Here is a 26,187-nt window from a genome sequence, read left to right on the forward strand (position 1 = left end):
GTGAGGAATAATTATCTCCACGGGTTTATCTTCCTGTACTTTACGTATTATTGTGGGATTTTGTGAATTTTATTTTGATGTGATGTTTATTTACAAGACTTTTTTTTTACAGTATATATATGGTAATGGGAGGCTGGTGGTGGTGGTTGGTGAGTGGTGGTGGGTGGGGGGGTGGGTAGTGAGGGTTTGGTGGGAGTGAGGGGTTGGTGGTAGTGAGGTTTGGTGGGCAGTGAGGGGTTTGGTGGGCAGCGAGGAGTGGTTGGTGGGCAGTGATTATAGTGGATATATATCTTGTGAGCTTTTAATAAACAACTACATAATTTACATAAGAGTGAACAATTACACACACACACACACACACACACACACACACACACACACACACACACACACACACACACACACACACACATACATACTAAAAAATGAAATCCGAGACAAATTAAATTAACATTAGTGACAGGTGTTAAATATAGGCGTTAATGACAGGTGTTAGCGACAGGTGTTAGCGACAGGTGTTAGTGACAGGTGTTAATAGCGAGAGTTAGTGACAGGTGTTTGTGACAGGTGCCAATGGCAGGTGTTAGCGACAGGTGGGTGACGTCTACCTTGTGTTTGTCAAGATACTTAATTGAGAAAAATATGATATTGGACGATTAGGTAGTGTAGCTTATGTGAGTGACATACACATACCCGGTACACACATGCCGGTACACACACATACCCGGTACACACACATGCCCGGTACATACACATACCCGGTACACACATACCCGGTACATACACATACCGGTACACACACATACCCGGTACACACACATACCCGGTACACACACATGCCGGTACACACATACCCGGTGCATACACATACCCGGTACACACACATACCCGGTACACACACTTACCGGTGTACATACACATACCCGGTACACACACATACCGGTATACACATACCGGTACACACACATACCAGTACACACATACCCGGTACACACACATGCCGGTACACACACATACCGGTACACACACATACCGGTACACACACATACCGGTACATACACATGCCGGTACACACACTACCCGGTACATACACATACCGGTACATACACATACCGGTACACACACACATGCCGGTACATACATACCGGTACATACACATACCCGGTACATACACATACCGGTACACACACATACCCGGTACATACACATACCGGTACATACACATACCGGTACACACACATACCGGTACACACACATACCCGGTTACACACAGCACCCGGTACATACACATACCCGGTACATACACATACCGGTACATACACATACCGGTACATACACATACCGGTACATACACATACCGGTACACACACATGCCGGTACACACACATGCCGGTACACACACATACCGGTACACACATCCCGGTACACACCGCCCGTACACACACATACCGGTACACACACATACCCGGTACACACATACCCGGTACATACACATACCCGGTGCAGCACACATTGGTGGTACATACACATACCGGTGTACACATGCCGGTGCATACACATACCGGTACACACACATGCCCGGTACACACACATACCCGGTACATACCGCCGGTGCACACACATACCTGGTACACACACATACCCGGTACATACACATACCAGTACACACACCACCCGGTACATACACATACCCGGTACATACACACATACCGGTACACACATACCAGTACACACATGCAGTACACACACATACCCGGTACATACATACCGGTGCATACACATACCGGTGCATACACATACCAGTGCATACACATACCCGGTACACACATACCGGTACACACACATACCGGTACACACACATACCGGTACATACACATACCCGGTACATACACACATGCCGGTACATACACATACCCGGAGTACATACACATACCCGGTACATACACATACCGGTACACACATACCGGTACATACACATACCAGATTTACATACCGGTACACACACATGCCGGTACACACATACCGGTACATACATACCCGGTACATACACATACCGGTACATACTACCGGTACACACATTGGTACATACACATACCTGTACATACACATACCGGTACATACACATACCCGGTACATACACATGCCGGTACATACACATACCGGTACATACATACCGGTACATACACATGCCGGTACATACACCTTGGTACATACACATACCGGTACATACACACATACCCGGTACATACATACCCGGTACATACACATACCGGTACATACACATACCGGTACATACATACATACATACATATAAAACACTAACACACACACGGGCGAAAACACTAACAATACTTACGACATATATACGCACTTTCTCACACACACACAGGTGAAGGACACAAGGAGGGTAACACCCATGGTGGCAGTTTTATGGGATGACGTCATTACTCACAGTGGGGGCAGCTACACCCACCGCAACACACACACACACACACACACAATTAGGCATGAACCATTAATAATGTGTCTATTGTCCCGTTATGATGCGGAGGATTGTACAAGTTATCTAATGACATAGTAAGCATCCCAGTGTCGGACGGACGAGCAAGTTAAACAGCATATATATACAGTACATCAGCAGCCATACGATAAAATACGAAGCATAAAATAACAAAGGTACAGAATGTCTAAACCATAACGCCGCATCACTAATACCCGACACTGAAAATACGGGTCACGTAAAAAAAAAATAAACAATTACAGTTACTACAGTCTTAGATCCACGTCGAGGTCTTTTTAACCACAGTGGGGACCATAGAGTGGGGGGTCTTGATGGCGTCAGTCTGAAGCAATGGTCTTTAGTCGATCATTCCGCGTAAATATAACCTAACCTATCATATAGCAATCTTTACTCACAGTTAGCTTTTAAATGAAGTACAGTAATATCAATGTACTGTCCCCTCCACTAATTGCGTTTACAGAGGCTCTTCATATAAACATTCGACAAATCATTATCATTCAGATATTGGTTTTAATATTGTTTTAATTTGATTCCATATTGTGAGTTTCCATGTGTCGAATGTATACAAAAACAGGATCCCACACTGCACAAAACTTGACGAGCCCCTGTAAACGCACAAGTGAAGGGGACTGTTCCTTCTAATAATAACACGTAGATGACTTGATGAAGAATTGTTTCTTATATAGCCACACACAACCCCCACAGCATCACACCACCACAGCACACCACCACAGCACACCACCACAGCACACCAATACACCACCACTGCACACACCACTGCACACCACCACAGCACACTATCACAGCACACCACCACAGCACACCACCACAGCACACACCACTGCACACCACCACAGCACACCACCACAGCACACCACCACAGCACCACCAGCACACCACCACAGTACACTATCACAGCACACCACCACTGCACACCACCACAGCACCACCACAGCACACCACCACAGCACACACACCACCACAGCACACCATCACAGCACACCACCACAGCCACCACAGCGCACCACAGTACTATCACAGCACACCACCACACCACGCAAGTACACCACCACAGCACACCACCAGCACACTATCACAGCACACCACCACAGCACACCACCACAGCACAGCACCACAGTACACTATCACAGCACACCACCCCAGGAGGTACACAGGAACGCTATATCATACGTCGGACAATAACTGGCATTACCCAAGTTTGTCCTGTAGGTGAGCAATAACACCATAACACAGCATACAAACACCATAACACAGCATACTAACACCATAACACATCATACTAACACCATAACACATCATACTAACACCATAACACATCATACTAACACCATAACACAGCATACTAACACCATAACACAGCATACAAACACCATAACACAGCATACTAACACCATAACACATCATACTAACACCATAACACATCATACTAACACCATAACACAGCATACAAACACCATAACACAGCATACTAACACCATAACACATCATCATAACACATCATACTAACACCATAACACATCATACTAACACCATAACACAGCATACTAACACCATAACACAGCATAACACCATAACACAGCACACATCATACTAACACCATAACACAGCACCATAACACAGCATACCAACACCATAACACATCATACTAACACCATAACACATCATACTAACACCATAACACATCATACTAACACCATAACACAGCATACTAACACCATAACACAGCATACTAACACCATAACACATCATACTAACATACTAACACACATACATAACACCATACACATACTAACACCATAACACAGCAATCACACAGCATACTAACACCATAACAACACACCATACACAGCATATAACACAGCATACACAACAACACTAACACCATAACACAGCATACTAACACTGTAACACAGCACATACTAACACCATAACACATCATACTAACACCATAACACATCATACTAACACCATAACACATACTAACACCATAACACATCATACTAACACCATAACACAGCATACTAACACCATAACACAGCATACTAACACCATAACACAGCATACTAACACCATAACACAGCATACTAACACCATAACACAGCACACTAACACCATAACACATCATAATATCTCCTCTCCCACCACACTACTAGAGGTAACACGGAAATTATCGCTGGTACCAAAGACAGAGTTTAGGATAGGTTAGGTTAGGTTAGGTTAGGTTAGTGTTGTCTGTAAGCGCTTCATGCACAATAACTGAAACACACTGATATAACATGGAGTCTTAACACAACACAGCACATGCTAGGCTTATAACACGGCAGAGGAGCTTTAACATAGTCTAACAGAACATATACTGGTAATATGTTAATAATACTACTAAATAATAACAATAATGACAATAGTAGTAATAATAATAATAATAATAATAATAATAATAATAATAATAATATTAATAATGATAATAATAACAGTTAAATAATAATAATAAATAAGAGAATTTGGTGAAGAAAAAATTACTATAACAACAGATTATAACTGAGTAAGACATTATATACAATAATTAAAAACAACAACACAGCAACAAATAAACAAACCCTGGAAAGTAAATAGGTCAACACAGCAACATAATGAAACATCAAACACAGCAGCGTAGGAGTGGTAGGGAAGTTTGGAGGCCAACACAGCACTGACAGCAATGGTTCGAGGCCCAACATAGGAGGGTACACTGGCCATCACAGCATCAACACAGGAGAGTACACAGGCCATCACAGACTAACATAGGAGGGTACACTCGCCATCACAGCATCAATAATACAGGCCAACATACCATCACTTCAGCATCAACATAGAGGAGAGTACACTGGCCATCACAGCATCACTACAGGCCAACATACCATCATCACAGCATCAACACACAGGAGAGTACACTGGCCACCACCACAGCATCAACACAGGCCAACATACCATCATCACAGCATCAACATAGGAGAGTACACCGGCCATCACAGCATCATCACAGGCCAACATACCATCATCACAGCACATCAACATAGAAGAGTACACTGGCCATCACAGCATCATCACAGGCCAACATACCATCATCACAGCATCAACACAGGAGAGTACACTGGCCACCACAGCATCAACACAGGCCAACATACCATCATCACAGCATTAACATAGGAGAGTACACTGGCCATCACAGCATCATCACAGGCCAACATACCATCATCACAGCATCAACACAGGAGAGTACACAGGTCATCACAGCATCAACACAGGAGAGTACACAGGTCATCACAGCATCAACACAGGAGAGAACACAGGCCATCACAGCATCAACACAGGCCATCACAGCATAAACACAGGAGAGAACACAGGCCATCACAGCATCAACACAAGCCACCACAGCATTAACACAGCACGAACACAGCAGAGTACACAGCATCAACACAGCAGAGTACACAGGTGCTGCGAGGTAATATAAAAGGAGGGTGGGATAGAAGATAGCGCAGCGGGGCAGTGTTCAATCCTCAGATGTGTTCTCTCTCGTTAGCTGAAATGACATGCACTGATCACTACCTCGATACCCGTCCCCCAGCTCCCCCACCAACCCACCTCTTAGCCTCCAGCCCATCCTCTAGTCCCCCCTCCCCCCCTCCCAGCTCTTGACAACTCTCCTAGCCCTCCAGCCTAGCTCACTCATCTATTCTCGGCCACCTCTTAACTAGTTGGGACATCTCCTAGCCTGCAGTTCCTGTTTATTCTCCTAGCCTCGACCATCTCCTAGCCTTGGAAGTCCTCCTCAACCATGCCACCTCCTAGCATCAGTCACCTCTTGGCCCTCTCCCCTTCGCTCCCTTTCCAATGTCTTGCCCTAAGTATGTCTGTATTTGTCTGGGTCTTGACTTGAATTTGGGCTTACACACACACACACGTCTCACCCCTAGCCCCCATACGGCTCCTCAACCATCTAAGGCTCTTGTGGCCCCGTTGCTTCATCCTAACCCGATGCCCCCTGACCCCGCCCCGACCCACCGGCCCCGCTTGTCCATCACCACCAGCCCCGTTTCGCTTGGTGTTCCGCCTTCTGTTTTGAGATGAGGTTTATCGTCTATTCACTAACCTATTTCACCCATTAATCATGTCACTATTTCCAGGCATGGGTTGTGAAATTAAATAGTCTTCTGTTTGCTAGTGCCACGATAAGGCGATGATGGGATCTTGTTACAGTTCATTACCCAAACTAACTGTAAAACACGCACTTACACTACTATTACTACTACTACTACTACTACTACACACTCATCCACATACACACAAATAGTTATCGTCATCATACGCAAACTTTATTTTATTTACACACACAATGTCTTGTTACAATCATTAGCAAGCACACACATACACTCACAGCATCACACACATACACTCACAGCATCACACACATACACTCACAGCATCACACACATACACTCACAGCATCACACACATACACTCACAGCATCACACACATACACTCACAGCAGCACACACATACACGCACAGCATCACGCACATACACTCACAGCATCACACACATACACTCACAGCATCACACACACCCACCCACACAAACACACACTGATTAATTAAAATTAACTCACCCTCCACTTCCCTTACAAAAACAAAGGACTAACGCAATACGGTACTTAACCCGAGGGAACAAGTGTTGGCTAACGACTTGCACAATATGCAAGCCTGAGGGTCTCTCTTACACCATCACCACATACCACCATCACCACATACCACCATCACCACATACCACCATCGCCACATACCACCATCGCCACATACCACCATCGCCACATACCACCATCACCACATACCACCATCGCCATACCATCGCCACATACCACCATCACCACATACCACCATCACCACATACCACCATCACCACATACCACCATCACCACATACCACCATCACCACATACCACCATCGCCACATACCACTATCACCCCCACAGACAACACCGTCACCACACACCATCACTACCTCCACCATAACGCTCTCTATAGGCAGTTCCTCGTATACCCAGAACATGACTGGTATTTAATGGCCTTTCCAGATACTTCCTGTGTTTTCCTTCTAACTCCTATTTCCAGGTTGGTATACAATATGTATACATAATTCCAGGTTGTGTTGTTACTTCCTGGATTATTTAAGCCTTTGTTTATTTCCTGAATTATTTAGATAAAGTTTTCGTTAGAGGAGCTTAATACCCCGGTGCTTCTCTGCCGTCCAATACAACAAAATTCTTTAAAAAAAAGTCTCAATGAGCATTAGCGGTTATCAGAAACCTCTAAGTGGGTTTCACTTGGCTGAGATAACTTACTCAAAGGGTTTCTTTTGTTTGTGGTAACTGTGTTGTGAATTTTTTTTTCAGTTAAACCTTAGTGTATGAAATAAAATTTTAAAATACATTATCCATAGTCTCTCATAAAATAAATTGAGTTAAACACTTTTTAACCAACAGTAAGAATTTACTTTAAAATTCTTCCACCAACCATTTTTTTAGGCTTTTATTAGATTCTCCCCCCCCCAAAAAAAACCCAAGAAGTCTGGTAACGTATTCCCTTACGACCACAAAATCTTCCATGAACGACCTCTAAATCTGTCAGCAACGACCTCTTAAAATTTTCCAATAACGACTTAAAAGATTTTTCAAATTAATTAAGGCTTTGTAGACCCTATTTCCAAAGTAACGCCTGCAGATGCTTTCAAAATAACGACTCCAGGGCTCAAGGTAACGACTGAGGTTTCCAAGGTAACGACTCCAGATGCTTCCAAGATAACGACTCCAGAGGTTTCCAAGGTAACGACTCCAGAGGCTTCCAAGGTAACGACTGAGGTTTCCAAGGTAACGACTCCAGATGCTTCCAAGATAACGACTCCAGTTTCCTGAGTAACGACAGGGCTTCCAAAGTGACTAGGGTTTCCAAGGTAACGACTGAGGTTTCCAAGGTAACGACTCCAGATGCTTCCAAGATAAGGACTCCAGAGGTTTCCAAGGTAACGACTCCCGAGCCATCCAAAGTGACAACCCCCAGAGGCTTCCAAAGTAACGACTACAGAGGCTTCGAACTCAGGGCTTCCAAACTAACGACTTTTACATCCCAAGAGGCTTATAATGTGTACCATGAAGCCACCAGATAGATACGGAAGAGCTGCATCATCGGCAAAAAAAAGGAGACTAACTTTCCATATGAGTGTGTGTGTTGTTATCAGCACATCTATTCAATTTCCAACAAAACTATCATTGGAGTTGATCAGCTCAGGGCAGGCTACCGTCCGTGAGAGAGAGAGTGTGTGTGTGTGTGTGTGAGAGGGTGTGTGTGTGTGTGTACCCAACATCTCTGGGCCAACATAGCTTATCGCTCGCCTTGTTCCAACGCTATAAGAGTCCCGTAATGTTTTGGCAACAGTTCCTAGTCGAGTCTAGATAAAATATTAATTTAATAACATCATCAACACCGAGGTAAACTTTTTTTTTTGTAGACTAAGTTGTTGGTGAACGTGATGATGAACGCAGATGGTGAACGCAGAAGATGGTGAACGACGAGGATAGTGAATGTAAGAGGTAGTTTAGAGGACGTGGTGATGGTGAAAGTAAGAGGATGGTGATGGTGAAAGAGGAGGTCTTCTAGTGAACGTGATACTTGGTGAACGGACAAGAACGTTTCACTGGCCTTGATTTACGATAAGGCGGGTTCTTAAAAAACATTAAACCATAATAAACCTGACGAAAACCAAAAAGACCTCGTCATGGTTATGAGAGAGAGAGAGAGAGAGAGAGAATATACTCGAGTGTGTGTGTGTGTGTGTGTGTGCAGGTGTATCAGTGTAGGTGAGTGTATATCAGCACACCTGGGGGCGCACCTGAGATCGGTAACAAGAGGCCACGCAGGTAACCTTAAAACACAGGTAATACTGCCAAGCCAACCAAGCGTGACGCTCCCACACGCCTGCTGGTGATGGTGCTGCTACAGGTACTACTACTACTAGCGTGGCCTCCAGCCTCCCCCAATAGCCACACCTTCGCCACCATTTTATTACCTTAATATTAAATATCCTAATACATAAGTAGCTATCCCAGCTGTGTTGAGTTAGTTGAGCCGCAGATCTATGCGGCATTCAGTGACTGTTGCCTCAAAGTCAATATCTGCAACTGTTGTCGGCTTTGGGGCCGATGCTCTCGTTCCCCTGAGGCAGAGCAAAGCCGACCTAAGGAGAGAGAAGGACAGTCGACATCTCATCCAGGCTGTAACATAACTTCTGGGTTGCTGCTTCTGTTCGGATATCACCTCCGTGAGTCTGCCGTAGAAACATCTTGCACTTGGTCCCATCCCACCAGAGGTTGTGAACACAAGAGGAGTGAAGCTGCCTTGATCAACGTTCTGAATTCTCTCCCCGTATGCCCTTATCTTGTCGTTCTCGTTTCTCCTGTGTGCAGCATCGAGAGCTAAGTTTCGGTGAACATGCGGCCATGGGATAAAAAATCCTGATGTCGAAGAAGGCTCGCTGTCCCCGCGTCCAGAATCCTCAAGCACTGACGTCAACACGGGCTTCGTTGGATGTGTTTGAAGTCCTATGTTGGAAAATCTCACCGTCCAATGGAAGGAGGGTCGGTTCTACCGTGACATCACGGCAGATTTCCTTCAACATATTTGCTGTGATCTCCCTTACTTCGTCATGCCTCATGCATATGAAGCCCCCTTTCTTGCACACCATGGCGTGATCGACGTCATAGAAAGAGCCACACACGCATTGGGAGGGCAAACCTTCTACTGGCCTACCGTACCTTAGAGCATTGGCATCTGTAAATTCTTGTTTATTGAGACTGAAACCAGTTGTCCTTATCGGTAACGTATTTAACCAGATCGAGGCGCCCACTTCCTGTGCTATAGCTACTTATTTTTTTCAAATTCTCTGGTACTTGCAGCAACAGTTGCTGCAACTTATCACTTTGGCTGTGCTGTCGTTCTGTCGTAATGGACCTTCGAATTTTGTTTACTTAACTGGTATCCACCTCCCCTGTTGCGTTCTGAGCTTATTATGTGGTCCGTGAGGGCTGCCATGAGCTTAACTGAGTTTTGATGTTTGGTGGCAGCAATCTCCTCTGGATTGGTCAATCCCATTCTTCCCAGTCTCGGTGGTAGTGCAAGGAGTGATCTTTCTGCTGGGGTTAAGTGAGGGTGTTTCACTACTACTGCTACAGGAATTATTACTACAGGTACTACTACTACTACAGGTACTACCAATACTACTACAGGTACTACTACTCCATCTCTCAGCGTTTGTATGCCTGTGTGTACCTCGGTCAGGCTAGTCCTCCTCGCCTCTGTATTATCGCCTGAATGAATGATTCGGATCTGAAGACACTTCCTCAGAATGATTTAAAATTTGTGATGTTTTTTTAATTGCAATCACGGAGGGAAAAACACAAACGGTGGTTAATAACTGTAAATAATAGTTGATCATTGTGCAAATTAAGTCAATATAGAAAGGAAACAAATATGATTTTTTTTAATTCTAGCCAAAATTGGGTCAATGTTGCGAAATTTCACGTTGGATCGTAAAAATGTATCTTTAATTTTTGCAACATTTTTGGGCAATTTTTATAAGAATTTTGCAAAGATGCGAATTTCAGAGTTTTTGGGTAATTCGTCAAGTTAGTTACGTCTAATACAAACGTATCTCTTATTTTATTATCATTATTCCTGCTGCTACTGTTATGGGGGAAGGAAACGGGGAGAGAGAGAGAGAGAGAGAGAGAGAGAGAGAGAGAGAGAGAGAGAGAGAGAGAGAGAGAGAGAGAGAGAGAGAGAGAGAGAGAGAGAGAGAGAGAGAGAGAGAGAGAGAGAGAGAGAGAGAGAGAGAGAGAGAGAGAGAGAGAGAGAGAGAGAGAGAGAGAGAGAGAGAGAGAGAGAGAGAGAGAGAGAGAGATATGCCCCTTGGTAGGTGTGTTGGCATCGGGGGCATAACAGGTGTGTGTATTAATTATGAAGGTGTGTTGGGTCAAGATCACACGCAAGCAACACTATGTTGTCACCCAGTGTGGTCGGCACCCTCAACAACATAACTCAATACAAATTTAAAGCAACACAAATAACATTAAACCCTGAAGGAAATTTTTTTTTAATGAATAACCTTTGACCCTGCGACACTGACCTGACCTTTCCCCCCTGCCCCACCCAATACAAGAAGGACGTAACACCTTCAGGAGAAATATTTTTGTTGCAGGAAGAATCTGATGAGATATTTCAAAGGTAACTGTTTTAAGACCGATCGAGTGATCGTATGACCCCTCGCGACCTTTAGTTGACCCCATAACCTCTACTTTTGACCTCATGCTAGTGGACTACGTATCTACGCCAGGAAGGACGTCCCCTACCAACCTCTCGACGTCCCCCTTGAAGCCGACACTACCGACGGACACGCCATCACATCACACTAAAAGTTAAGTCCCTCAAAACTGTCAATGCCTATGGCCTGGCACTTGACATTATTAGGGACCTGCCACGCTTTGCCACAACAGATAAATTGTACCGGGAAATTCCCCCCCACACCCCACACACTCCTCATTCTGTCACTTTATGTAACTTTATGACAAAACCCATGATCCTTCAGGCTTTTACGCCCTTATTGCATGAGTCATACGGGCAAGCATGAACTCCGCATGCTTCCCTGATGGACACTGTCAACGCTTCTGCGCTTCATCTTGCACAGGATGTAAGGGGGTGCCCAATAAACTAGCCCCCTCCGACGCAATCTAAAAAAAAATCAAAATCTCGTGACCTTTACTTGACCTCATAAGTAAAGCACAGGAAGTATATCCAAGGTGGACCTCAATAACCCAGTACCCTAAAAAAAATCGAGGCTTTACCTGACGTTGTTACGGATCATCCCAAGTGATACTCTAACCTTCAAGATCAAGTAACATCATTGATCTGGCTTGACACCTTGACTGAACTTGACCTTTTGATTGAACTTGATAAAATAAAAAAGTTTCTAATCAATCCCATCAATAAAATAACACAAGTTTTAAAAGACAACAAATAAATAAAAGCTTTCGAGAGTTATAAACAAAAATACAGCCGCCTTCTTAACAAACACAGGATTCCCGGTAAATAAACAAACAAACAAAACAGAAAATAAGTAAAAATACGAACCGTCCTCATACACAGCTGACTATTACCGCCCCCACACACACACAGGACAAGACGTCCCCCAGGAATGTACAAGAACAGTGAAAAAGTGACCTCCGCAAGACAGCTGTGAGATGGAGTTAACAAGACCATAAGTTGTGATACTGGGTTAAACGTCATCACCTCTAACTGACGTCATCACCTCTACCCTGACGTCATCACCTCTACCCTGACGTCACGAATACATCTACGAATTTGGCCACACGATAATCGAACCTACATTACAGTACACTTCTCAAACACCTGTACGCTAATAATTTTAGGGATAATTGTGACGTAGTGATAATTTTAGGGATGTGATTTAGGGATATGTGACTTAGTGATAATTTTATGGACCTAGATACGTAAGAAAACATCCCGTTGACACTCTTACTTAGTGAAATAATGAGGGTAAAACAACATGGCGCCCAAACTGCCCTGAGACTCTACCGTGTTGATAAGTTTTCTCTTTTATCCAATTACCATACCTCCCCCTCCCCCACCATACATTGTTCGTATCGCCCCCCTCCATACATCCTGTCCACCATTAGTACTGTCGGCGAGAGTGTTTCCATTATCGTCTGCCGCGGCCATCATGTTCGTCTCTCACTGTCACCCAGACCGGCAGGATACAACCTTATCTCGCGGGTAATTAATCAGACAGATAGAGCAGAAACTCGGCCAAAAACCCAACTCTCTCCTCAGCATCGGTGGATCGTTGTGCCTCTGCCGACGACGACGTCAGACATACGAGCATAGCCTTCCCGTCTGACAGCTAACTAATTGGTCGACACCAGCACGCGGCCGGCCAATCACCGACCTTCACCTAACGTCACAACTGTCACTTGGCACATGATTAGTTAATCCATCATTCAAAATAATGCCATGCCCGAAGAGAAGGGAATAATGACAGAAATATGACAATGATTAGAATAATGGTGTCAGGTACAGAGGTATATTTATATTTGGCTCAGGGCATCATGGAGACTGGAAAACACACACGAATCTGCCTCAGCCGTCAACCTAGTATGGTCTCGGCTGAACCATTAGTCAAGTGAACGGCTAAAATATTAAGGTATGGCCAGCGGACCACTTTTACCACTTGGTGTGCAGTATATATGGTGCCGAGTTAACAGTGAACCATACACGGCTCTCCATGTCTCTTGAATGTGACGACCATACTTGGTGAGCTGTCAAGTGTTCCAGTACTCAAGTAGTATATACATTATTGGTGATTATTATTATTATTATTATTTTTATTATCATTATTATTAGTATCAATAGTATTATTAATTATCATTATTATTATTAATTATTATTATTACCAGACTCAGCCCTCCAGTACAATAAACACACATGACGGCTACAGACAGACAGGGAGGGGTGGGAGGGGGACAGGGAGGGGTGAGGGGGGTAGGGAGGGGGTGAGGGGACAGGGAGGGGTGGAGGGGGACAGGGGAGGGGTGAGCGGGAAACAGGGAAGGGGTGAGGGGGACAGGGAGGGGTGAGGGGGGGGCAGAGAGGGGTGAGGGGACAGGGAGGGGTGAGGGGGACAGGTGAAGGATGAGGGACAGACAGGGGGTGGGAGGGGGACAGGGAGGGGTGGAGGGGGGACAGGGAGGGGTGGGGAGGGGGGGACAGGGAGGTGAGGGGACAGGGAGGTGAGGGGGGGGCAGGGGAGGGGTGAGGGGGACAGGGAGGGGTGAGGGGGGCAGGGAGGGGTGGGGTAGAGGGGAGGACAGGGAGGGGTGAGCGGGAACAGGGAAGGGTGAGGGAGACAGGAGGGGTGAGGGGGACAGGGAGGGGTGAGGGGAGGACAGGGAAGGGGTGAGGGGAAGACAGGGAGGGGTGAGGGGAGGACAGGGAGGGGTGAGGGACAGACAGGGGTGAGGGGGGGCAGGGAGGGGTGAGGGGACAGGGAGGGGTGAGGGGGGACAGGAGGGTGACACACAAGGAGGGGTGAAACAGGCAGGAGGGGTGAAGACAAACAGGGAGGGGTGAGGGGGGACAGGGAGGGGTGAGGAAAGCCCAGCAGGAGATACACACAGGTGCTGCTCCCACAGATGACTAATCTATAATTAACTCTACTCGGGCTACCAGGTAAGGTACAGGTGGCTACGGTATCTGCAGGAGGTTGACGACACAGACGGTAAACAGAGGCCCCTGTCTACCCCCGCCTGGACAGCTGAGATTGTTACTCGTCTGTCTTATTCTACGTCTATCACACTGAGCATCTGTCTGTCTGTCTGTCTCGATAAATTTTTTTTTTTACACATTCTACATTAACTGAATTATATTGTAAATTTAATAAACTCGCTAAAAAATAAACAACTTATTTTACTGTTGGCTTCAGTGCGTTACGGTACAGTGTGTGTGTCCTAGGCTAATATACAACAAGTAAACACAACTTTTGACATCACACCTCAAGGATAAACACAGGATGGGGTTACGGAGAGTAAGACGCCGCCACAAGACTGGTAGCTAACACCTCAGCCAGTATTTCCTGTTTGTAAATGTGTGTATTGACCAAAGACCTGGACGGGTTATCAGTATAGATGAAGGACTACGTCTTTTCACACACACACACACACACACACACACACACACACACACACACACCTTCTCTACTCCATCTACCTTATTCCCTAACACCGTCACTGCCTGGTAAAAGGAATCTCTTACATATTTTTAGGCTCTTATATCATTTACTATTATTAAGTCCGAAACACCTTGACGAATTAATCTTTTGTGGCCTCAGGTGTACTCTCTTAGAACACCTTCAGGTCACCAGTGTTCTCAAGACCACGGGAAGCAGAAGGTTCTCACCCAATAAGTAGGAGGCAGCAGGTCATGCCTCAAGCACGACCCAAGGGCCTAAGATTATAAGGAGATTATGAGAGACGGGCACACCTCCTCCTCCTCCTCCACGACAACCTAAAGATCCAGGAATATACTTTTTAATAATTATTGATGTAAAAATATTCCTTCTATTTGGTGCCTGAATTTGGATAGAGATTACGAGGATGGAACTCATTCGGCGGTAGACCTGTGTGTGAGAGGTGTCTTTACTTACCCACGACCAGTTCCTCCCTCCCTCTCCCTCGCCCCGTATTACCCCTCCTAACATCTAGCAAAAGGAACTTCCTAGTCTAGCGGTGTTACACGTGTCTACATCAACAAGGATACAAACATCGGTTCTCAAAGCTCCGGCTGATGACCTGATAAAGTCCAACCAGACGTCCATATATATAGTCCAGACGAGTCCCGGACGACCCCCCCCTCCAGACGAGCCTCTGGACGACTCCTCCAGACGAGCTCCTGGACGACTTCTCTCCAGACGAGAGCTCTGACGACCTCTTCCAGACGAGAGAGAGCCTCCTGACGACTCTCCACACGAGAGCCCCTGACGACTTCTCCAGACGAGCTCCTTGACGACCTCTCTCCAGACGAGCCCTGGACGACCCAGACCTCCAGACGAGAGCCCCGACGACCCACCTTCTCCAGACGAGCCTCCTGGACGACCTCCAGACGAGCCTCCTGGACGACCCTCCAGAGAGCCTCCTGACGACCCTCCACACGAGCCCTGACGACCTCCAGACGAGCTCCTGACGACTCCTCCACACGAGCCCTGACGACCTCTAGACGAGCCCTGACGACTCTCTCCAGACGAGCCTCCTGATGACACTCCCTCCAGACGAGCCCCTGGACGACTCCCTCCACACGGCTCCCGGACGACCCTCCAGACGAGCCTCGGACGACTCCCTCCACACGAGCCCCGGACGATCTCCAGACGAGCCCAGGACGATTCAGGACGGAGCCCACGACCTCTCCAGACGAGCCCTGACGACTCTCCAGACGAGCCCTGACGACCTCCAGACGAGCCCCTGACGACCCCCCCCAAATCCGACTAGCAACTAGACATCCTCAGTTAAGAGATGGACCCGTAGATAATTTCCATACCCTGAGAGATGGAGCTTGGCGATAAATTTCCATGCCCTCAGAGAGCTATTTCTATCCCCCGGTCGCTGCTGCTGATAGTGAGGAGATGGAAATAGTGATTGCAACGTAGAGATCACTTCACCCCACCCCCTCCTCCCACGGCTGGCCTCCTCCTCCATCCCTCTCATCCACCCCTCACTCCTCCCTCATCTCCACTCTGTCATCCACCCCTTCCTCCCCCACCTCCTTTAACCTTTATCCCAGACACTCCGCCCACGTAAAGTCTTCAACTTTTACTTTACCAATCCTCCTGTCTATAATCCCCCAATTTAATCTAATGTTAATAACTTCGTGTTAATGTGTCGTGTTGATAACCATCATTAAACACGCCTCCTCCTCCTCCCCTCGTCATTAAACACACCTCCTCCTCCCCATCATTAAACACACCTCCTCCTCCCCCTCGTCATTAAACACACCTCCTCCCCCTCGTCATTAAACCATACCTCCTCCCCTCGTCATTAAACACACTCTCCTCGTCATTAAACACACTTCTCACAAATACACTCGTCATTAAAACATACTTCTCTCCCTCGCTACACCTCCTCGTCATTAAACACACCTCCTCCTCCTCCTCTGTCATTAAACACACTCTCCTCCCTCATTAAACACACTCTCTCCTCGTCACAAACACACTCTCCTCCTCCTCGTCATTAAAATGCATCACACCTCCTCCTCCCTCGTCATTAAAACACACCTCCTCCTCCTCGTCACAAACACACCTCCTCCCCCTCACAGTCATTAAACATCACACCTCCCTCGTCATTAAACACACCTCCTCCTCTCCTCGTCATTAAATGCCAGCTCCTCCTCTCCTCGTCATTGCATAGCCCTCAACACCGCTAATCTGAAATAACTCCTAAAATAGCCTCTAGCTAAACGCATTATTACAATTTTCACGATTATTATTATTATTATTATTATTATTATTATTATTATTATTATTATTATTATCTTGTGGAAAGGAGTTACACACACGCATGCTTGATACCCCACCTCGAACTTCCCCCCACCACATCCTCCTCACGACTGATAACATTAATAATGACCAAATTAGCCGTTTTTTAGGAGGGAGAAGGAGAATAATAATAATAATAATAATAATAATAATAATAATAATAATAATAATAATAATAATAATAATATATACTATAGTTACTTGACTATGGGAGGAAGTGAGTCAACCCCAGACTGGCGCCTCTCCTTCACCACTCACACACATCTAACTACTCTCACCACACACACACACACACCGACCATTCCCACCTACCCTCACCATAAACACACACATATACCGTCACCACACCACACACCCTCACTACTCAAGCTACATCTCACTCGACCCACTACACAGAATTATACAACAAAACACGCGTGTGTGTGTGTATGTGTGTGTGTGTGTGTGTGTGACATTTCAGTTTCCACTTCCGGTGTTGACAACGAGACAGCCATGACGTCACGGCTGACAAAAGTGGTATAGGGATGTGAAAAAAACCTAAAAATACAACGAAACAGAAAGTCGAGACTCAACAATAACAGGAGATGACACGACTCTTCAATAATAGTGAGAAACATATTGTAATATATATTGTATTGTACTGCCAATAGCGAGCGGGTGTGTATGTGTGTGTATGTGTGTGTGTGTCTTGCATCAGTACCTACATTTGCATATATATCTGTAACCGCATCTGTACCTGTATTCATATCTGTACCTGTATTCATATATGTACCTGTACTTATATATCTACCTGCGTAATTCATACCTGTACTTATAACCACACCTGTAGCGGTATCAGAAACATGTAGTGTGTGACCGGGGATCGTGACTACACACCGAGGCAGCTTGACACCGTAGATATTATTATACACGTGTGGTTGATAACTCTGAACTAACTACAACAACAAAAATAATAATAATAAAATAATAATAATACTAATAAAACCAGCAAGCCCCAGCACAGGTGTTCACCCCCCAAACTAACCCCACCACCCTCAATCTGCCAACACCTGCCAGCCTCCCACCCCTCCCTCCTCCTACCCCACCCCTCTGACAGGACTCAATATAATGTTACTCCACAATGCACACCTGTAATATATCTTTTTACAAGTAGTACCTTAGTAGAGTATTAGGAGGTGGTGTATCCTTATACTCTCTCTCTCTCTCTCTCTCTCTCTCTCTCTCTCTCTCTCTCTCTCTCTCCTCTCTCTCTCTCTCTCTCCAAGGTACCTTCTCTGGCTTCTGACCTTATACAAACCTCATTCTACAAACACATACGTATACAGATACAAGCCTTCCACAAACACCTACAGGCAGTACAAAACCCTTTAAATACAAACAAACACACACACATATTATGAGTTTCTAGATATTTCCTCCACCCCAGAACCCCTCTCTCTCTCTCTCTCTCTCTCTCTCTCTCTCTCTCTCTCGTGTTATCTCCGGTCCCCTTTTTTTCTTCTTCCGTGGCCGCCATGTGAGGCGATAAGCTCCACGTTCCGATGTGGCGATAGTGCGGCTCTGATCACGGCGATAAACGCCTCCCAACCCCCGCGCTGGTCCTGGCTTCAACACACACACCAACCACACACCAACCACACACACACACACACACACACACACACACACACACACACACTGGCGCCACCGTACTTCTCACTGTGGCAAGGTAATCAGGTAATAGAGTTAGTGGATGAGGTGGTGGATGAGGTGGTGGTGGTGGAGAAGGTTAAGGAGGTGGTGGTGAAGGTTAAGGAAGTGTTGATGGTGGTGGTGGAGAAGGTTAAGGAGGTGTTGATGGTAGTGGTGATGATTGTGTTGATGGTGGTGGGTGTGGAGGAGTGAAGAAGGTTGTGGTGAGTGGAAGAGCGAAGGAAAAAGGCTGTAGGGGAGAGAGAGAGAGAGAGAGAGGGAGTGTGGGGGAGTAAATGGGGGAGAGGGTAGTGGGGTGTGTGGGGTGATGTAGTGGGGTGTGTGGGGGTGATGTAGTGGGGTGTGTGTGGGGGTGATGAATGCGGTGTGTGGGGTGATGTGGTGAAATTGAGATGAGAGGGGGGTTCTGGGGGCAGGGGGTTAGAGGAAGAGAAGAGATAGAGGTCTGATGAACGGATGAAAGTGGTGGGGGGAGATTAAGAAGAGGGTTGGGTGAAGAGGGTGGGGAGGTTAGTGTTAGGGAGGATGGGGTTGATGGGTGGAGAGGTGGGAGGAGGTTAGTGTATGGGGGAGGTTATGGCTGGAAGGTGGGAGGTTAGTGTGGATGAGACAAATGGGGTTGGAATGTGGAAGGGGTGAGAAGAAGGAAGGTCCTTGATGGATGGGTGGATGGAAGAGAAGGTGGTGAGTGACTGTATAAGAGGTGGAGTGGAGGATGGTGAGGAAGGGAAGGGGGAGAGGGCTGACAGGTGATTGAATAGGGGAGGGGGTGATTGCTGGATGGAGGAGAGGGGTGATTGCTGGATGGAGAGAGGGAGGGTGATTGCTGGTTGGAGGAGAGGGAGGGTGTGGGAGGTACAGTGTTCAAGATGGGTGATCTGGAGAAGAGGAGAAGAGAATGGGTGAGGAGAATGAACAGGGGAAACCGAATAGGGGGGGAGAGGAGTGGGGGAAGGATGGAAAGGTTGGTAGGCGAGAGAGAGAGAGAGAGAGAGAGATGATGGATGATGTCAACATGTACTGAACATGTCATGAACCCATCACTCAACAGGACTAACACACACACACACACACACACACAACTATAATTATGTCGTAATATGTATATACAATTACACATATCACACACCCAGTCATAAATAACTCATACCTATAAATAAATGTGTATTATCATAAATATACACACAGATATCATGACCAGTACACACAACTATCATACACACATAATTTCATACATATAAATAAGTGTGTATTCTCCTAAGTAAACACAAACATTACAACAAGTAGCAGGGAAGACTATCAGGGGCTACGAACGGACACATCATCGGCCATCCCAGTATTTCAACATTTATCTGACATTTAAGATAATTCCTTCACATTTGGGCAGATTAGAGCAAGTTTATGTGCGGTGATTCATGTTTCAGAGCCCGGTGATTCATGAAGTTGTATCTCCCAAAACGAGCCTCCCACTACCCGGGTTCGATCTATAGTGCTTAGAACCACTTAACCCTACTACCACTGAGTCCGACCCATAGTGCTTTACCGAGTCTAATCCATACTGCTTCGAAACCTCCTATCACCGACCCTCCCCAGTCCTTCTTGATCTGGTTTCCCTGTGTTGTAAGTTTATAACACCGACAGAGAGAGAGAGAGAGAGAGAGAGAGAGAACGTACAAAACATCCATGGTAAAATAACTCGAGCCCTTGGCAACACTGCAGGGGGATCTTTAATAACAGGTCGTTGTTGGCAGAGCTGCTTCCCACTAACGAGAAGGTAAGGCCATATTTATTCTGATAATAGTTAAGGAGAAACCCGGAAGTAGATAACGTTATCAGTTGTTCCTAGGACCACTCAGAGATGCACAACACGAAACTAACACTTCATAGACTATAAGATTGTGCTGTGGTACAAAATAAAAATGACAAATACGAAAAAAAAATACCATACCCACCACCAAACTCCACTACCCCGCCACCATACCCCCACCACTACCACCATACCCCCACCACTACCATACACTACCACCATACCTTACTACCATCCTTACTTTATCACCAACATCGCTTTTTAAGTTATAATATAAACGAGTCTTCCTCTGGAGTCTATCATCACCTTCCCGCTATCATCATCACCACCTTCCTCAGGCCAGTTCCTTTCACCATCACCACACGAACCGTATGTGTCACTCACTCACTCACTCACTCACACGCACGCAACTGGTGGATTCATTATTATTCGTAAAGTAAATTTTTAACCCCGGAAAAATTCATTATTATTGTTTAGGCGTTATTAATAGTCATTATCGTTGTTATTGTCATTATTAGAAGTATCGTTATTGTTATTACTATTATGGGTATCGTACTGTTATCGTTAAGTGTCGTACTGTTATCGTTAAGTGTCGTACTGTTATCATCAAAGTATCGTACTGTTATCATCAAAGTATCGTACTATTATCGTTAAGTGTCGTACTGTTATCGTTAATTGTCGTACTGTTATCATCAAAGTATCGTACTGTTATCATCAAAGTATCGTACTGTTATCATCAAAGTATCGTACTGTTATCACTACATTAAGCGTTATCATTCCTCTCACTATCTGCAATAACCACTATGACTATTATAACCTCATCAACACAGATATCACAAGATGGCACCATATCGTCACCATCAATTACATCATCACAATCGTTACACTATCCTGTACAGTTACATTATTACTTAAACATAATCACCATCATTATTCTTTACACGTCATCAAAATCCTATTAACATCACCATCACTGCACTATCACTCATGTCATTAACTCACTATCTCTACATTGACATTAACATATCACCATTCACAATCAGCAATCGCACTATCACCTCCATCAATACCTTATCACCACCATCATCATCATCATCAATGCACTATAACTAATACTTTATCAATCACCATCATCATCACCATCCACCCATGTGTCCACCTGCACCACCTCCCCCCCAACATCCTACGTCTTTTAACGTAATCCTTCCAGAGGTGGTCGAGATGACGGAACCGATAAAGTAGAGAGATGAGAGAAAGCGATAGCCAGAGAGATGAGAGAGGCCGATAACGCTAAGAGATGGAAGGTGCTGATAGTGAGAGACAAAGCGTACGAAGGGGGTGGGGAGGGGGTGATGAAGGGGGGATGTGAGTGAGTGAGAGACAGCAAGAGAGAGTTAATGTAAATACTAGCCACAAAAAGAAAGAGAGAGAGAGAGAGAGAGAGAGATTATCATTCAAATACCATCAAATATTACTAATACCACTGTACAGGTAGTACCAATCATCAGTAGTTGAAATTGCAATATGAAGGATATGTACAATCGTCTACTACTACTACTACTACTATCATTCTATCACTACTAATATTAAAAATACTTACTAATCACTACTACAATTCTACTACTTCTAATATTAATAACACTTAGTAATCACTACTACTACTCACACTACTATTACTACACACTACTACTACGACAATTCTACTACTTCTAATATTAATAACACTTCGTAATCACTACTATCACTACTACTACTCACACTACTATTACTACACACTACTACTACTACAATTCTACTACTTCTAATATTAACAATACTTCGTAATCACTACTATCACTACTACTACTCACACTTTACTAATAAACCACTATATATTCGACAGACAAACACATGTACACGTCATTCACTGTCGGTCTAACTCAATTTGTATACATTATGCATTACAAACTTGACATATAGATGATGTACATACAACACTCTTGGCGTTCACATGTAAGTATTATGCGCTGCTAGCGTTTTTATGTAAGTATTATGCACTACTAGCGTTTACATATAATATACATTACTAGCGTTCACATGTAAACATTATACACCACTAGCGTTCACATATAAACATTATACACCACTAGCGTTCACATGTAAACATTATACACCACTAGCGTTCACATATAAACATTATCACCACTAGCGTTCACATATAAACATTATACACCACTAGCGTTCACATATAAACATTATACACCACTAGCGTTCACATATAAACATTATACACTACTAGCGTTCACATATAAACATTATACACCACTAGCGTTCACATATAAACATTATACACCACTAGTGTTCACATATAAACATTATACACCACTAGCGTTCACATATAAACATTATACACCACTAGCGTTCACATATAAACATTATACACCACTAGCGTTCACATATAAACATTATACACCACTAGCGTTCACATATAAACATTATCACCACTAGCGTTCACATATAAACATTATACACCACTAGCGTTCACATATAAACATTATACACCACTAGCGTTCACATATAAACATTATACACCACTAGCGTTCACATGTAACATTATACACCACTAACGTTCACTATAAACATATACACCACTAGCGTTCACATATAAACATTATGCCACTAATTCCACATATAAACATTATACACCACTAGCGTTCACATATAAACATTATACACCACTAGCGTTCACATATAAACATTATACGCCACTAGCGTCTCGTGTATCATTCATCACTAGCGTTCACATTTAAGTATTAACATCATTAGCGTTCATATATAAACACCATTGATTTCCAGATGTAAACGTTATTCACCTTTGTCGTTCACTAATAAACACTGGTTCACAACTAAACAACACTCCTAGGTGGTTAAAGCATGTGTGTATATCACTTACTGTTGCCTGTGGCGTAGGCTAGTCTTGCCAGCAGCTTATACATATGGATCTGTTGTTGTTGATATGTAGCGGAGGACGCATTGGCGCTCAATTGTAGCGTGTTCAGCACTGCGCCTAAGTCCATGGCTCCTTCTAGTAGTCGACCACCACACCAGCGAACGTGTCCTCCCACTCCACTGGCGTATTCTGTACTATCGCTCACCGTCACCACTCACCAGCCCAGCAGTGAAACTTAGCACAGAGGCTCAACATCAGCGCACAAAGCAATGTTGCCCAGTTGATGTGTCGATATTAATATCTTGCTTACGACTGTTGCTTTACAGTAACTTAATTTTTCTCTAGTATCTATCAGTCACGTTATTTACCACTTGCTCTTCAATGTAAACGTATCTAGTCACAAACACCACAAAATAGCGTAATTCAGCAGGAGCGCTCAACGTTAGCGTATGTGGCGGCAGGGAGGTAGTGGTGCGGAGAGCAGCGGTGACGTCCTCCCACTAGGGTGAGGCGGAGTGACTGGCGGCAGTGGGCTGGGCGACGCTAGCCTGGCAAGAGCTGCTATAGGGAACAGCTGAGTAGCCCCTCCCCCTCCCTCCCGCCTCCCGCACTTTACCCTCCCCGCCCTCCCCCCACCACAGCGCCATCAGACTTCATGTTTCTCCACCAGTCCGCATTTTTATCGTCTTCTAACTTCCTCCCCCTCTTCCTGTGACCGCTCTGTTCACACTTGTTGGCGACTGCTACGAAGGGAATGACTTTTACGCGTGGGTGGCGAAGAGGGAGGAGGAGGAGGAGGGGTCCTGGATGGGTGTGAGTGTTGGGGCTGCTTACTGGTGCGGTTGAAAGTTGAGGTTGCTGGCGGCGAGAGTGTGGACACCCTAAATAAGGCGTGATGGAAGCGATAAAATACGTAGACGAGAGTTGGTTTATTGACACTCCATAACAAACCAGAGATTTGAGGATTTTTTTCCCCCCATTTTTTTTTCATCGTCTTAAATCATTTATCTATGTTTACAGATCATAAACAAGAAATTGAACTCAAGGAATGTTACGTTTGTCACTAAATTGTTAAGAAGCACTGAGAAGGAGAGAGAGAGAGAGAGAGAGAGAGAGAGAGAGAGAGAGAGAGGGAGAGACTAAACATGGGGGGTGTTCATGAGAGAAGGAAGGTAGGGGGAGCAGCTTATGAGAGGAGAGGGAGAGGGTGGAATGAGTGGTCAGGTGTAGCGTGGTGGAGACAGGTAGGTGGGGGGAGGACCCAGCTGACAGTAAAGGAGGGAGAGACAGGTAGGTGGGGGGGACCAGCAGACAGTAAAGGAGGGAGACAGGTAGGTGGGGGGGAGGACCCAGCTGACAGTAAAGGAGGAGAGACAGGTAGGTGGGGGGAGGACCCAGCTGACAGTAAAGGGGGAGACAGGTAGGTGGGGGAGGACCCAGCTGACAGTAAAGGGGAGAGACAGGTAGGTGGGGGAGGACCAGCTGACAGTAAAGGGGGAGAGACAGGTAGGTGGGGAGACCCAGCTGACAGTAAAGGGGGGGAGACAGGTAGGTGGGGGAGGGAGGACCCAGCTGACAGTAAGAAGGGAGAGACAGGTAGGTGGGAGGATTCAGCTGACAGTACAGACAAGACACATGGGCTGTTCCTCAATGATCTCTGTGTACTACTAACACAAACTATCTATGAGTGCTTACGTAACAAGAACAGTAACAACTAACAATAATACACAACAATAATAACAAAACAATAATAATAAAACAACAATAATTATAACAACAACTACAATAATCAAACAACAAAAGGTACAGAAAAAGATAATATAAACAGGAACCAAGAAATAAATGATAAAAAACACCAAAAAAATGGAGAAATAACAATACTGACGAGAGAGAGAGAGAGAGAGAGAGAGAGAGAGAGAGAGAGAGAGAGAGAGAGTATTATTGCAGAGGTGATGGTGGGTCCTGTCTAGAGGAGGTGTGAATGAGAGATGTGGTGAAGTGAGGTGAGGTGGGTCCACTCTCAAAGTCAGGTAT

General features: G+C 45.2%; 1 protein-coding gene across 2 annotated transcripts in view; it reads right to left on the bottom strand.

Moving 5' to 3' along the window:
• Positions 1 to 24,663, bottom strand: part of LOC121855885 (zinc finger protein ush-like) — a 48,387-nt gene extending 23,724 nt beyond the window's left edge. For both annotated transcript variants that reach the window (XM_042351055.1, XM_042351054.1), the window contains exon 1: positions 24,157 to 24,663. In XM_042351055.1, coding sequence (XP_042206989.1) covers positions 24,157 to 24,280 — 124 coding nt within the window. In that variant the 5' untranslated portion in view covers positions 24,281 to 24,663. The remainder of the gene's footprint in view (positions 1 to 24,156) is intronic.
• Between the last annotated feature and the right edge of the window lie 1,524 nt (positions 24,664 to 26,187).

The sequence above is a fragment of the Homarus americanus genome, unplaced genomic scaffold, assembly GCF_018991925.1.
Source record: "Homarus americanus isolate GMGI-L3 unplaced genomic scaffold, GMGI_Hamer_2.0 scaffold10373, whole genome shotgun sequence".
Taxonomy (NCBI): Eukaryota; Metazoa; Arthropoda; class Malacostraca; order Decapoda; family Nephropidae; genus Homarus; species Homarus americanus.